Here is a 12,838-nt window from a genome sequence, read left to right on the forward strand (position 1 = left end):
CCATCTTCTTCCTAACTCTGTCTGCCTCTGCCCCAGCTTTGTCTCTGCCATTAGTTGTCTCTCATTGCCTTCAAGTTTTGATCTCTCCTGTCTCTATTCCCTTTTCTCTCTTCACACCCCTCTTCCTGACTCCCCCAGTCTCTGTCCATCCCCCCCATGACTCTCTCCTCCTCTGTCTCTTGGACTCTCTCTCCCTTCTGTCAGTCCCTCTCTATGACTTATGAGGTTTCTTCTCTGCCGCCAATGGAGGAAGCCGGAGGGGACTGCGGGTGGGGGGCCATGGGGCCCAGTGTGGGGGGGCCCCAGCCCAGGCCTGGAGCCCAGCCTGGCAGCCTCTCTCAGATCTGGGACGACCATTTCCTCTTTCAGCCCAGGAGTCCACTCGGGTTACGAGTTCGGGACGGTAGGAACTGGGCGAAGAGGACTGCTTCCTGAGACTGTGTCTGCAGGTCGGTGAGGCCTTTGTGCAGGTGGGAGACCCTAGTCCAGGCTCTGGGGGGCTATACGTGAGTCTCTTTGTACCTCTGAGAAATGACTGCATGCTTACTTTTGCCTGTTTTGTCCCTGCATGATTTGGCCTGAGGATGTGACGCTGTGTGTGGGAGACCAATGGGAACATGTTCACTGTGGCGGGCAGGTGGGCGGGTGCCAGGGGTTCACTGTACACCTAGTTAGCACCTCTGTGCTTGCCAGCCTGAGACCCTGTGTGCCTGGGTGTGTATGTGTTTGACACAGAACAGATGTACTCCACCCACAGGGGATTTTCCTTTATGTCGTGGTGTGTGTGTGTGTGTGTGTGTTTGTGACTATATTTTGGACACACAGTTGCTGCTGAAATCTGTGCTGTGTTTCCAGGTGTGTCTTGGTATGTGCCCATGCCAGGCAAATCCGCAGACACACACACACACACACACACACACACACAGAGATTCCATCTGTCTGTCTTGTGGCTCTGTGCAGGGGTCCCCATGTCTCGTTGGATATCCGTGTGTCTTTGTGTCTGCATTGTTACAGGCACCTGGGTGTGTGTGAGGGTTGTGGTTATTCATGTGTGAATGCTGGAGCCAAGTTACTGAGTCCCATCATTCTCCAGCTGTGTGGCTGCAGACAAGTCACTCACCCTCTTGCACACTCAGTTTTCCCTGTTGTAAAATGCGCCTGCCTACAGAAGAGACCAGCGCTGGTTTTGGAAGACTGAGATTAAAGGTGTGGAGTCGAGAGTCGTGTCTGATGCAGCAGGTGCTGCTGATCTGATGTCCGCTGTCGTTGTCTTTCTCTGTAGCGTGTGCGTGTCGGAGGTTGGAATCCCGCTAGCCTCCCGGGGCCTGCAGCCTCCCACGCTCTGTGCTCTGCTGTGGGGGAACGTCCGGAACGCTGACCTGTGTTATCGGGCTCTGGTGGCCCGGGCAGGGGGATCTGGCAGTTCTGCCTCGGTTCTCATGAGGGAAATGCTAAATATTTACACTTGGAACTCCCGGGCTCAGCACCACAGCTCTCATCCCAGGCTCTGGGCCGACCAGCCTCCTCCCTCCTGCTCCTCCACCAGCCTCTCCCCTTCCTCACTTAGGCGCTCCTGTTGCACCCTCAGCTGCTCCTGGGTCTCCTTGTGCCTGCTTCGAGCCTTGCCAGACGCAGGGTCTTGGTCCTGAGAGGTGAGAGGGCAGAGGGCAGGAGGGCAGGTGGAGGCTGATTTTGTCTGTTGGGAGACCTGGGCTTCCTTAGGTCTCCCGCTTACCCCGGGGTTGAGATCCTGGAAGGCAGGATCTGCAATCTGGCTCCAAGAGGGGTGGTCCATCCCTGTTGTGGGGGGCCTGGTGTCTTCAAGGAGGGGGCAAGGAGAGCTCCTGTTTGGTGTGCGACTATGAGGGTGAGGAAGCCTTTCTCCAGCTCAAAACCCTCTGGGGTTCCCACCTCATTCAGGGAAAAAGCCCAGGTCCTCTTGAGGCCCACAAAGCCCTGCCGATTCTGCCCCGTTCCCTCCCTGCCCTCACCTCCTCCTGCTCTACCCCTTGCTTACTCTGTTCCAGTCTTACAGGCCTCCCTGGTGTTCCTTGGGCACATCAAGCAAGGTCCTAGCTCAGGGCCTTTGCACTTGCTGTCCCTCTGCCAGGAATGTTCTTACCCTTCTCTCTTTCTACCGGTCTTTCCTCAAGTGGCATCTTCTTCCTTTTTTATTTTTTCCTTTTAAGATTATTTATTTATTTATTTGACAGATAGAGACCACAAGTAGGCAGAGCAGCAGGCAGAGAGAGAGAGAGAGGAGGAAGCAGGCTCCGTCCTAAGCAGAGAGCATGATGCGGGGCTCGATCCCAGGACCGTGGGATCATGACCTGAGCCGAAGGCAGAGGCTTTAATCCACTGAGCCACCCAGGCACCCCTCAAGTGGCATACTCTTAGTGAGTCCTGACCCCGTTTAAAATGGGCCCTCATCCGGGGACTCCCACCCCCTTCCTTGAGTGTTCTCCTGAACACTTATCACCCTCTGCCCTACCCCCCATCTGCCTTCCCCACGGCGATGTTGGTAGGCATTTTTGTGTGTGTCTGCATTGGTCATGGCTGTGTTCCCAATGCCTGGAATAGCTCTCAGCACACAGTAGGCAGTGTGAAGGAGTGTAAAGGAGTGCTTGGTCAATGTGTGAACAAGGCAATGTGTGTGACAATGAAGACCCCAGGGCACGAGCCTGTGTGACCGCCAGGATGTCTGGCTTTGGACATAGTGGGACTTGGGAAATACGGGGGTGATGTGTGGACACCTGTGACATGTTCTGAGTGTGGGCAAGTGCATGCGGGAGGCACTGTATGTCCTTAGTCTGAGAGGCTGTAGGAAAGTGAATCCCAAGAATGAAGGCCACGGGGGCCAGGCTAGGAGGCCTCCGTGCATGCCCTCAAGGGAAGATACTTACAGGAGCTCCCCGATGTGAGCCAGGGAACACGTGGGAGGATGTAGCTGACCTGGGGCTTGTGGGTGCCGAGGGGTGTGTAGGTGGCACAAGGCATGGGACAAAACCCAGACTCAGCCTCTGAGAGCTGATGTTTTGGTGGAGGAATTCAGATCATAAACAATGGCAAACGAATGAGGCAATTTCAGAGTGACAAATGCTGAAATGAAAAAGTTGGACTGTGACAGGGAGCGCCCAGGAGGAGCAGTGCTAAATGGGGTTGTCGGGGAGAGCTTCTGAGGAGGGGACATGTGAGCTAAGACCCAAATAAGTTAAGAGGGGGAGCCATGTGAAAATTCTAGGAAGAATGTTCTAGAGTGAGGAAATAGCAAAGGCCCTGAAGCAGGACCATCCTTGGTGTGTTTCAGAAGCAGCAAGGAGGTCAGTGTGCCTGGAACAGAGTGAGTGAGGGGTGAGGGGGAGGGAGAAGAGGGCGGGGACCGGATAGGAAGAGGGTGCAGGGCTTGTGGGGCACAGGACTTTTGCTCTGAGTGAGCTGGGGACCACGAGGGGTTCTAGGAAAGGGAGACACATGGCCTGACTCTGGCAGCTGTGGGAGAAACAGACCAGAGGTTGATGACAGACAACTGGAGGCCTGGGGGGCAGCTGCTATAAGGAAATCCAGATGGAGTCTTGAGCTGGGATCATGTTGGAGGGTGATGACTGTGCGGGACGTGGAGGAATTCAGGGCCTAAACAGAAGAGCTGACAGGCCTGGCTGATAGGTTGGATCTGCTGTGAAGAGAGGGGAGACAGGGATGATTCTGGGGTTTTGGTCTGAGGACGTGGGAGATGGGGTGTCTGTTACTAGTCTGAGTTAGTGAGACTTAACCTCTCACCCCACCTCACCTCCTCCCACCCATTCTCCCTCTGCTTCTGCTCCAGCCTCCCAGGAACAGTCTAACCTCAGGGCCTTTGCATTTGCTGTTCCCCCTGGCAGGGATGCTCTTCATCCACAGACATCCTCATTACTTTCTCCCTCACTTCCTCCAGGTGTTTGTTCAAATGTCACCTCCTCCAGGAGGTCTTCCCTCCTTTCAAACTGCCGGGGCCAGATCCCCACATCTCTCCACTATTTACTGCTATCTTAGCACCATCTAATACACTGTATTAATTCCTATAGTTTATTGACCTTGTTTTTTGCCCAAGAGGGCAAGACTTTTTGTGTTTTGTTCCCTACCGTATTCCTTAGAACGGAGGCTGGCACACAGCAAGCGCTCAGTGAACGCTTGTTGAATGAACGCACGACATGCTGTCCCGCAGGGCGCCTGGAACTCAATGGAGAGCCGGGGGTGGGATCCCATTTGGGCATTTCCAGCCAGGCGGCGGGTGGGGGGGTGCGGAGGAGCTCGGCGGGGAGACGAGCCTGCGTGGACCTGGAGCAAAGCAGGTTCGGCCCAGCCGGAGAGCTGGGGGCCCAAGCTAGGCTCCGGGGGCTGCCCTCCTTCCCGTTCGTCCTCTGCCTGCAGGTCTGCCATGTCGGCGCCTCCGCTGCGCACGCTGCAGCTGCTGCTCCTGCTGGGTGCGACGTGGGCGCGGGCAGGCGCCCCGCGCTGCACCTACACCTTCGTGCTGCCCCAGCAGAAGTTCACGGGCGCCGTGTGCTGGAGCGGGCCGTCCGCCGCGCGCCCGGCCGCGGAGGCCGTGAACGCCAGCGAGGTGGCGGCGCTGCGCATGCGCGTGGGCCGCCACGAGGAATTGCTGCGCGAACTTCAGCGACTGGCCGCGGCCGACGGCGCGGTGGCGGGAGAGGTGCGCGCGCTCCGCAAAGAGAGCCGCGGCCTGAGCGCGCGCCTGGGCCAGTTGCGCGCGCAGCTGCAGCACGAGGCGGGGCCGGGGGCGGGGCCAGGCCCGGGGGCGGAGCCCGCTGCGCTGCTGGCGCTGCTTGGGGAGCGCGTGCTCAACGTGTCAGCAGAGGCGCAGCGCGCCGCCGCCCGCTTCCATCAGCTGGATGTCAAGTTCCGGGAGCTGGCGCAGCTGGTCACCCAGCAGAGTGGCCTCATCGCCCGCCTGGAGCGCCTGTGCCCGGGAGGCACGGGCGGGCAGCAGCAGGTAACCTCTAAGCTCGCCAGGAGTCGTAGCCACTTCCTGTGTGCAACATTTGTAAGACGGGGCTCCTGCGACCCCACGCGCGATCTCTGATCCGCAGCTTTGAAATCCGAAAAGCTCCCCAAATCGAATTCCGACCTCTCTTCCCACAACTCATTTGGGTCAGAACGCGACTGTGGCCACTTAATATCATTATTTATCCACTTACTATAGATATTCGTAGAGTCTGTAATCAAGCATATTATTAGGTAAAGACTAAAAACCCATGTTATGGAGGTGTTATGCGATTAGACGTCTGTCCTGTGTTACTCTTTCTAAATGCTACCATACTATTGTTAATTCTGGAACATGGCTGGTCCCAATTTTCAGTAAGATTGTTGCTCTGTGACAACCCACACCTTACAGGGCTGTTGGGAGGATTCCAAGTTAATACTCATTATTGGAGGTACTCAACTCATTATCTCTACTTTGCAGAAAAGGAGCGTCAGAGGCACAGATCAGTTCAGCTGTGAATTTAGGCCCAGCTCTACTCTTGAAAGCTAGAGTTAGGCTTTGGGGAGTATCAGTTCTAGGGCTGGGACATGCCCCTGCCTGATCTCCCACCTATCTGGGTGTTGGGGGATTTAGGGCCCCAGTATCTTTTCAACTGAAGGCTACTGCAGTCACATCTGAGTCTCTTGGTCATCCCAGGTCCTGCCGCCACCCCTGGTGCCTGTGGTTCCTGTCAGTCTGGTGGGTGGCACTAACGACACCAGCAGAAGGCTAGACCCAGCTCCAGAGCCCCAGAGAGACCAGACCCTGAGACAGCAGGGACCCTTGGCCTCTCCCATGCCCGCAGGGCACCCTGCTGTCCCCACCAAACCAACAGGTAAGATGAGGGCAGGGCTGTTGAGGGTGTGAGGAGCTAGGGGATTCCAGTGCAGTGGATAGAGGGAAATAAGAGCCAGAATTTTAGTGGCCGATTTCTCTCATGGTAAGGAGACCAGAGGAAACGATGCTTTTATTCTGGTGATGGAACAAGGAGCTATGACTCTCATTCTGATAAAGACCAAAATTCTTACTGTGGTACGAAAACAGGGAAGGAGGTACTCTTCCTCTGATGAGAGGACAGGGAATTAGGACTGCCCATTGGTGAGCATTTAAGCTAGTTCTGAGTGTCATGTTCAGGATTTCTATTCTAGTGAGACTGTAGAACCAGGATTTAAGTACCTCAGGCTCCGTATTTGCTGTAGTGAGAAAAGAATGAATTAGAGTTTTAACTCAGGTAAGGAAATGGATATTGGGGCTTTTATTTTGGTCAGGGAATGGAAGAGGCAGGACTGCTATTCTGGTGAGGGGATGAGGTAAGAATCAGGACTCATCCCAATAAGGGGTTGGTTGGTCTGGGCACTGCCTTCCCCGATCTCTGTACCCACAGGTCCGTGGCAGGATTGTGCAGAGGCCCACCAGGCGGGCCACAGGCAGAGTGGCGTGTATGAGCTGCGACTGGGCCGGCATGTAGTGTCAGTCTGGTGTGAGCAACAGCTGGAGGGCGGAGGCTGGACGGTGATCCAAAGGCGGCAAGACGGCTCTGTCAATTTCTTCACCACGTGGCAGCACTACAAGGTGGGCGCAGGCAGGTAGGGGGAGGGCTGGGGACCTCTTTCTGACCTTCTGACTTCCCTATCCTGCCAGGTGGGCTTTGGGCAGCCTGATGGGGAATACTGGCTGGGCCTGGAACCTGTGCATCAGCTGACCAGCCGTGGGGACCACGAGTTGCTGGTGCTCCTGGAGGATTGGGGAGGGCGTGGGGCACGAGCCCGTTATGATGGTTTCTCCTTGGAGCCTGAGAGTGACCACTATCGCCTTCGGCTTGGCCAGTACTATGGAGATGCTGGAGACTCTCTTTCCTGGCATAATGACAAGCCTTTCAGCACCGTGGATAGGGACCGAGACTCCTATTCTGGTAAGGAGAGCTCTTATTCTGGTGGGGATTGGGGACCGGAGGTGGGACTCCTAGGGAGGAAATGAATGAAAAGTGGGGCAAAACTTCCCTCTGATAAGGATCAGGATAAGCAGGAGAACAGAGAGTATTTTATTCTGGTGAGGGGATGGAAAGCCTAGATTCCTTCTTTGATGAGGCAAATTCTTTCTTAATAAGAGTCAAGATTCCTGTTCTGGTGAAAGGCAGGGAGTGAGAGCTAGAAATCTTATTCTAGAAAGGAAGTAGTTGATTTTTTCCCCCTCAATAAAGGTAGAGCTCCTGGTTTCCAGAAAAGGGTGGAAAAGTGTAACTTGTGCTTTGGTAGGGTGATAGGGAAGGAATTAAAGATATTACTCTAGGGGCGCCTGGGTGGCTCAATGGGTTAAAGCCTCTGCTTTAGGCTCAGGTCATGGTCCCAGGGTCCTGGGATCGAGCCCCGCATCGGGCTCTCTGCTCAGTGGGGAGCCTGCTTCCTCCTCTCTCTCTGCCTGCTTGTGATCTCTGTCTATCAAATAAATAAAATCTTTAAAAAAAAAAAAGATATTACTCTAAAAAAGAAAATGGGGGCCAGGGTTCTTACTTTGGGGAGGAGAGAGAGGACCTCAGGTTTGTACTCAGTAAGAGTGAGGAAGGCCAGGGGACACCTGACAGAAGCCTTGCACTAGTGAGGTAGTGGAAGAAGCTTTTATTTTGGTGACAGGATATGCGGTTTCTCTCCTCAGGTAACTGTGCCCTGTACCAGCGAGGAGGCTGGTGGTACCATGCCTGTGCCCACTCGAACCTCAATGGCGTGTGGCACCGCGGTGGCCATTACCGCAGCCGCTACCAAGATGGTGTCTACTGGGCTGAGTTTCGTGGTGGGGCTTACTCTCTCAAGAAGGCTGCCATGCTGATCCGGCCCCTGAGGCTGTGACCATCTGTCCATCCGTCCTCTGGGTCCCAGGGAATGTTTGTCAGCAGGAGCCCACGTTGTTCTGGCCACACCTGCTTTGTGACTTGGCGTGGGCCACATCCCATAGCCCACCCTGGAGTGGATTTGCTCCCCCAGCCCTGAAAACGGGACCCAGGAATCCCCCCTGCCCATCTCTCAGACCCAAATGGCTCCCCGAGGGCGTTTAGATCTCATATTTTATAACAACACAAAATCTCCACCGAGTGTGTCTGGTTTGCATCTGCCCCTCGCCTGGGGTCACTCCCTAGGCCCACCCTCCCCCCCGTCGTCGTCGCCGTCTTCCTGCTCCTCCTTTAGGTCCTCCAGGATGAGGTTGTCCAGGACTTCTAGGAGGCTCCCCTGGCTCAGGCAGGTGGCCACCGTGGAACCACTGCTGATGTGGGGGTTGCTGGGGTGCAGGACTTTGGGTAGGTGGTTCTGCTTCCGGCTCTTGGGGTGCGCGCAGGACGTCCCAGGCATGTGGGGCTCTGGGGAGGGAAAGGTTCTGAGGCCATGGAGCCTGAGGCCACCCAAGAGTTTGGGGGGCAAAGGGGCCATAGCCATGGGGCGCTCAGGACGGGGAGGGGCCTGGGCCAGAGCCACAGGAAACTCAGAAATGAAAGTCACAGGTATTGAAGCCACAACAGACCCAGGGACATGGGCATTACCTGAGACTACAGGACACAAAACGGGAACCAAGAACACAGACCACAGGGGCAGAGGCTGAGGTCATGAATAGGGTGAAACCACTGAGCCTCAGTTAAGACCACAGAATGTGGCTGATGGCTATTAGGAGGATCAGGGTCTTGGGTGGCCTGGTGTTGGGAGGCCACGGAGAAGGGGGGTGGCCATGGAAGATGTGAAAGGAGGGGCCGATGCCATGGGATGCGCTAAGTGGCTCTGGGAACGGAGGCCTTAGGAGGCACATGGAAGAAGCAGGCAGGCACCTTGGTACTAAGGCCCCAGAGGTGGATGTCCCAGGAGTCAAGGTCAAGTAGACTGCCCTGAGTGGAGGGAGGTCATGGGGACATGCTGGGCCCTCACCTCGCCGGTTGTAGCAATCGGCAGCCGAGCAGGAGTGGGTGTGGGTGCTGCGGCGATCCGTGTCCCGGTCCCAGCGCGGAGGGAGGATCCGTGTCGGATACACGGGGAAGCCGCACCCATAGCAGGGGGATGAGGACCCCATTTGTGCCCAGCCCCTGGGGGGGTGGCAGGCAGGGTCATTTGGGTCTAAAGGTAAGGCCGGGGGCAGGGTGGGACCAGGGCAGGGCTGGCGGGGGGGGGGGGGGTGGTGCAGGGAGGGGTGGAGGTGGGGTTGGGTGGGGGTCAGCACCCTCACCGGAAGTTGTGCCGACACCTCGGGCAGTGGAACTCAGCCACACCCCACATCTTGTCACCGGGCACGGGCTCATAGCGCTTTCGACACTTCCTGCACCGGGACACCTGGGCATGTAGAGTGGGGAGCAGGCTCTTGTCAGAGAGGCGCCCCTGGAACTTGATACTGGCCGCAGTGGGAATAGGTACCCCATGGAAACTGAAAAATGCTACAAATCTGGGGTTCTCCCTCCACCTCCCTGCACTAGCTGGGCTACTAAGCATTTACCAGAAGCACACCACTGATCAGGGGTTCCAAATCCAGACCTGAGATTGTGGTTTTGGGGTCAGGTTTGATTTCGGTGGCAGCTGTCAAAACTGTGGAGCCAGAGGTTGGGCTCTGTGGTAGGGGTGGAGCTGGAGGGCCGGAGGGATGGGATCTGAGATGGAGGCCGAGCTCCAAGATTGTGGGTGAGGGATTGGGCTCTTGGGGTTGTTACTCTCAAGTCAGAAGTATGGGTACCGAGAAGGGGGGATTGGATCATCACCTCCTTCCGCTGTGGTACGCGCCGCCACCAAACGTGGTCACAGGAGGAGCAGGCGAATTGCCGATCCACGGCGGGAATGAGGTCTTCCTGGGCTCGCTGGAACATGCGGAGGTTGGCTTCCGTCAGGGGCAGGAGGGAGGTCGCCACAGCCTGCAGGATGGGGACAAAAGGGAGGTCACGCCTCACTGTGAACCTAAACACACATCAGCCCTCTTCCCTCTATATACATGTCTCCCTCTCCTCATGCACGGATGCCCTCCACTCTCCCCGCCTGTAGATGTCCTCCTCCACTCTACCTACTGCTGTCCCATACCCGGACTCACCTGGATGTCCTGGTCCTGCTTCATGTCCTCCGGTGGGTCCTGGGTGGAGACATCAGGGGCAGCAAATGGGGACGCAGCTTGGACCTCTTTTTACCATTATTTGTTGGGGCAGAGTGGCCAGGTGCTGGCCCCATATGAGTAGGGAATCCCTAACTCGGGAGGAGCTTAGAGAAGGTCAGGTGCCTGACTTCAGTTATCCTCATAGTCGCCTTGAGTGGGGACACACCTACCACCCCCACTGCTGAGATAAAGAAACAGAGGCTCTGAGCTGCGAGAGGGGTTGCCTGAGATCACCCTGAGTGCGCATGGCCCAGCAGGCCCGGACCCCATGCTCCACACTTGGTGGCGCTGTGACCCGTCGCCTTTTGAGTCCATGCGGCTCTAGGCTAAGTGCTTGGGCTCTGGATTCAGAGAGATGCAGGTTCCAATCCTGACTCCAGCGTTTCCAGCTGTGGGAGTGGAGCCAAACCACTAATGAGGGGCATCTCAGAGCGCCATGGCTGACGTTCCAACTGCCACCTGCTTGCTGTGTGAACCCAGCAAGTGACGCCATCACTCTCCATCTCGGTTCCGTCATCTGTAGCACGGACGTGATAACGGGACCGTCTCAGTGGGTCAGTATGGGGATGAAATTCAAGAAAACCCTACTGCAGGGGGAGCGCTCACTTTCCTATTATCATTTTCTTTTTATTTGAAGTAGGCTTCATGCCCAATGTGGGGCTTGAACTCGTGATCCTGAGAAAGAGTCCGCATACTCCCCTCCCCCGCACCGAGCCAGCCAGGTGCCCCTCTCATTATTTTTATCATACCCTTTACATGAGTAAATGTAAAGAATACAATACGTACCTTATTACACTCTAACACCTAGGGGGGTGCTTTCAGGCAACCAAAGTCATTTAAGGGGTAAAGGAGCCACATTGCACCTGTGCCTCAAAGCCTTTCATTCATTCATTCATTCATCACATGGTGTCCTCTGCCCCTCTCTCCTCCCCCATTTCTGTGTATCCTAGCCTGTCCGCCTGCTGCTCATTCTGTTGCCTCTTTCAGGAAGACCCTTTCCAACCACCTCACTTTCCAGGATCACTATTCCTCACACTCCTTCCGGAAAGCATTTTCTGACCTCCAGGGTCCTCTACAATGACACTAATCCTGATTTGCTTCACTGCCTAGTTTCGTCTCTCTCTCCCACTCAATGCCATCACCATGTAATGAGTGCCTAGTTTGCACACTCCCTGGTTGGACCTGTGGCTGGAAAGCTGTCTATGTGGATCATGAACTGGGGACTGGTGGTGCACAGAAGGGGCTCATGGATACGCCAGGTTCCTTCGGTTCCCCCTCCTCAGATACCCCATCCTTTGGGGGGGGGCAGTTTACCTGGGCATCCAGGTCATTACTCAGTTCCTGTCCATCTTGCTGCTTTACCCCTGGTGGCAAGAGTAAGTGTAAGTAAAAGGTCCTTGAAGGATCTTGTGGGAGTTTCAGGGTCCCCCAGGGGCCCAGTACAGACCCTTCTCAGAAGATCATCTCAGCGCCTCTTCCTACCCTTAAACCAGATCACACCTCTCTTGCGCGCTCCCAGCTCCCAACCCTTACCAGGTCCGGGACCCCAACCGGCTCACCGTACACGATGGAGCGCCCCACTCCCGTGTGGTCGCTGGCAAATCTCCTCATCAGAGTCCCCGCCTTCCTGGAGGATACCTTCCCATGAAACTTCTCCCGGAGGCGCCGGACGCTTTTCTCCAGCTTGGGGGGGCAAAGGGGGGTCCCGATCGCGTAAGGAGAGGAGCGACTGACCCTCCTCCATCTCTAGGCATCCTTCTTCCAGCCTGAACTTGACCCTCGGTTTTGGTCTCCCCCCCCCCACCCCCGCCATCCCTCTACGGCATTTCCTGGAAAAAGCCAAAGTCCCCACAGGGCACTGGGGGAGGGAGCGGACTGGGGCCAGCGTCCCAGGATAAGGGAGGAGGCTGGCCAGGTAACCCCTGGCCTCTCACCCTTGACCCTGCAGCCCCCGCTTTTCCTTGAGGAGGCCTCATCTCACCCGGGGGATGTGGCGGTCATTCTTTCCGGGGGAGGGGCGACGAGTGCCAGCCAGGCGGTAGGTCTGGGCTTCGGATAGAGTCCCCAGAAACTGCGAAGCCCCCTCCGCGCCCCCGGCCCCTCCTCGGCGCCTCTCGCGAGCCCCCCGGCCCAGCCGTAGCCATCTCCTACCTCCACACCTTCTTGAGACATGGTGGCGCCGGCGCAGGTTCCCGCGAGGGTCCGCACTGCGCGCTCGGAGCCCCCCTACCTGGGCGCGCCCGCGGGTCCAGCAGCCGCGCAGGGCAGGGGGCGGGGCCGTCCGAGGCCCCGCCCTTCCTCCCCGGCCCCCTCTTTCGCTTTCGATTACTGGGGGTGACGGGGTAGACGGGGCGCTCAGGCTCCTCCCCGGCTCCGCCTCTGCTCTTGCGCCCCAGACCCGGGCGGGCGCCAGGGGTCTGCACCCTGCGGCGGAGCGCGCGGACCTCGGGCGGTGGAGGCGGCGCGGCCTCTGCAATCGGTCACATGTCCCCACGCTGCGCGGGGTCCGCGTCTTCACGTCCCTCGTGGGGGCGGGGCCGCATCGGAAGGCCGCCGCGAATCTCCGTGCCCCCTTCAGCTCCCGCTCCCCCCACTTCATCGCTCGCTCTCCTCCCCTCCCTCAGGAATGAGGACCTGGGCCCCGTGCTCGCTCGCTCGCTCTGAGTCTCTTAAACGGGGCCGTGTCTTCTTTCCGAACCTCAGTTTACTCCT

The 12,838-nt window shown here is 57.1% G+C and overlaps 2 protein-coding genes and 1 long non-coding RNA gene across 5 annotated transcripts; 1 reads left to right on the forward strand and 2 right to left on the reverse strand.

Annotated features, from left to right (window-relative positions):
- Positions 1 to 379: 379 nt before the first annotated feature.
- Positions 380 to 8,101, forward strand: ANGPTL6 (angiopoietin like 6). 3 transcript variants are annotated; one of them, XM_082732016.1, is made up of 7 exons: positions 380 to 449; positions 1,568 to 1,652; positions 4,408 to 4,990; positions 5,678 to 5,855; positions 6,405 to 6,592; positions 6,662 to 6,932; positions 7,673 to 8,101. In XM_082732016.1, exons 3-7 carry the CDS (start codon positions 4,415 to 4,417, stop codon positions 7,861 to 7,863), a joined length of 1,404 nt encoding a protein of 467 aa, XP_082588142.1. In that variant the 5' UTR covers positions 380 to 449; positions 1,568 to 1,652; positions 4,408 to 4,414; the 3' UTR covers positions 7,864 to 8,101. The 3 variants fall into 3 exon arrangements, with proteins under 3 accessions (XP_082588142.1, XP_082588143.1, XP_082588141.1); XM_082732017.1 differs by lacking the exon at positions 1,568 to 1,652 and having other exon boundaries at positions 432 to 449; XM_082732015.1 differs by lacking the exons at positions 380 to 449; positions 1,568 to 1,652 and having other exon boundaries at positions 4,046 to 4,990.
- LOC309865576 lies at positions 2,168 to 4,258 on the reverse strand. The gene is made up of 2 exons (XR_014312178.1): positions 4,119 to 4,258; positions 2,168 to 3,673 (listed from the first exon to the last, which is right to left on the reverse strand). It is a non-coding gene; the product is annotated as an uncharacterized lncRNA (long non-coding RNA).
- Positions 7,621 to 12,634, reverse strand: SHFL (shiftless antiviral inhibitor of ribosomal frameshifting). Its single transcript, XM_082732059.1, has 8 exons — positions 12,278 to 12,634; positions 11,686 to 11,809; positions 11,441 to 11,490; positions 10,067 to 10,105; positions 9,744 to 9,893; positions 9,221 to 9,324; positions 8,926 to 9,080; positions 7,621 to 8,369 (listed from the first exon to the last, which is right to left on the reverse strand). The coding sequence occupies exons 1-8, from the start codon at positions 12,296 to 12,298 to the stop codon at positions 8,140 to 8,142; spliced, it is 873 nt and encodes a 290-aa protein (XP_082588185.1). The 5' UTR covers positions 12,299 to 12,634; the 3' UTR covers positions 7,621 to 8,139.
- Between the last annotated feature and the right edge of the window lie 204 nt (positions 12,635 to 12,838).

This window comes from Mustela nivalis (assembly GCF_964662115.1).
Source record: "Mustela nivalis genome assembly, chromosome: 1".
Taxonomy (NCBI): domain Eukaryota; kingdom Metazoa; phylum Chordata; class Mammalia; order Carnivora; family Mustelidae; genus Mustela; species Mustela nivalis.

Bases quoted from the DNA above. Each gene is read 5' to 3' on its own strand.
- ANGPTL6 (XM_082732015.1), top strand. From the start codon at position 4,175: ATGAACGCACGACATGCTGTCCCGCAGGGCGCCTGGAACTCAATGGAG. The intron at 5,856-6,404 runs GTAAGATGAGGG...CTGTACCCACAG, and splicing joins TGTCCCCACCAAACCAACAG to GTCCGTGGCAGGATTGTGCA. The intron at 6,593-6,661 runs GTGGGCGCAGGC...CTATCCTGCCAG, and splicing joins CCACGTGGCAGCACTACAAG to GTGGGCTTTGGGCAGCCTGA.
- SHFL (XM_082732059.1), bottom strand. From the start codon at position 12,298: ATGTCTCAAGAAGGTGTGGAG. The intron at 11,810-12,277 runs GTAGGAGATGGC...TGCCCCCCCAAG, and splicing joins TGTCTCAAGAAGGTGTGGAG to CTGGAGAAAAGCGTCCGGCG. The intron at 9,081-9,220 runs GTGAGGGTGCTG...CCACCCCCCCAG, and splicing joins AGGTGTCGGCACAACTTCCG to GGGCTGGGCACAAATGGGGT.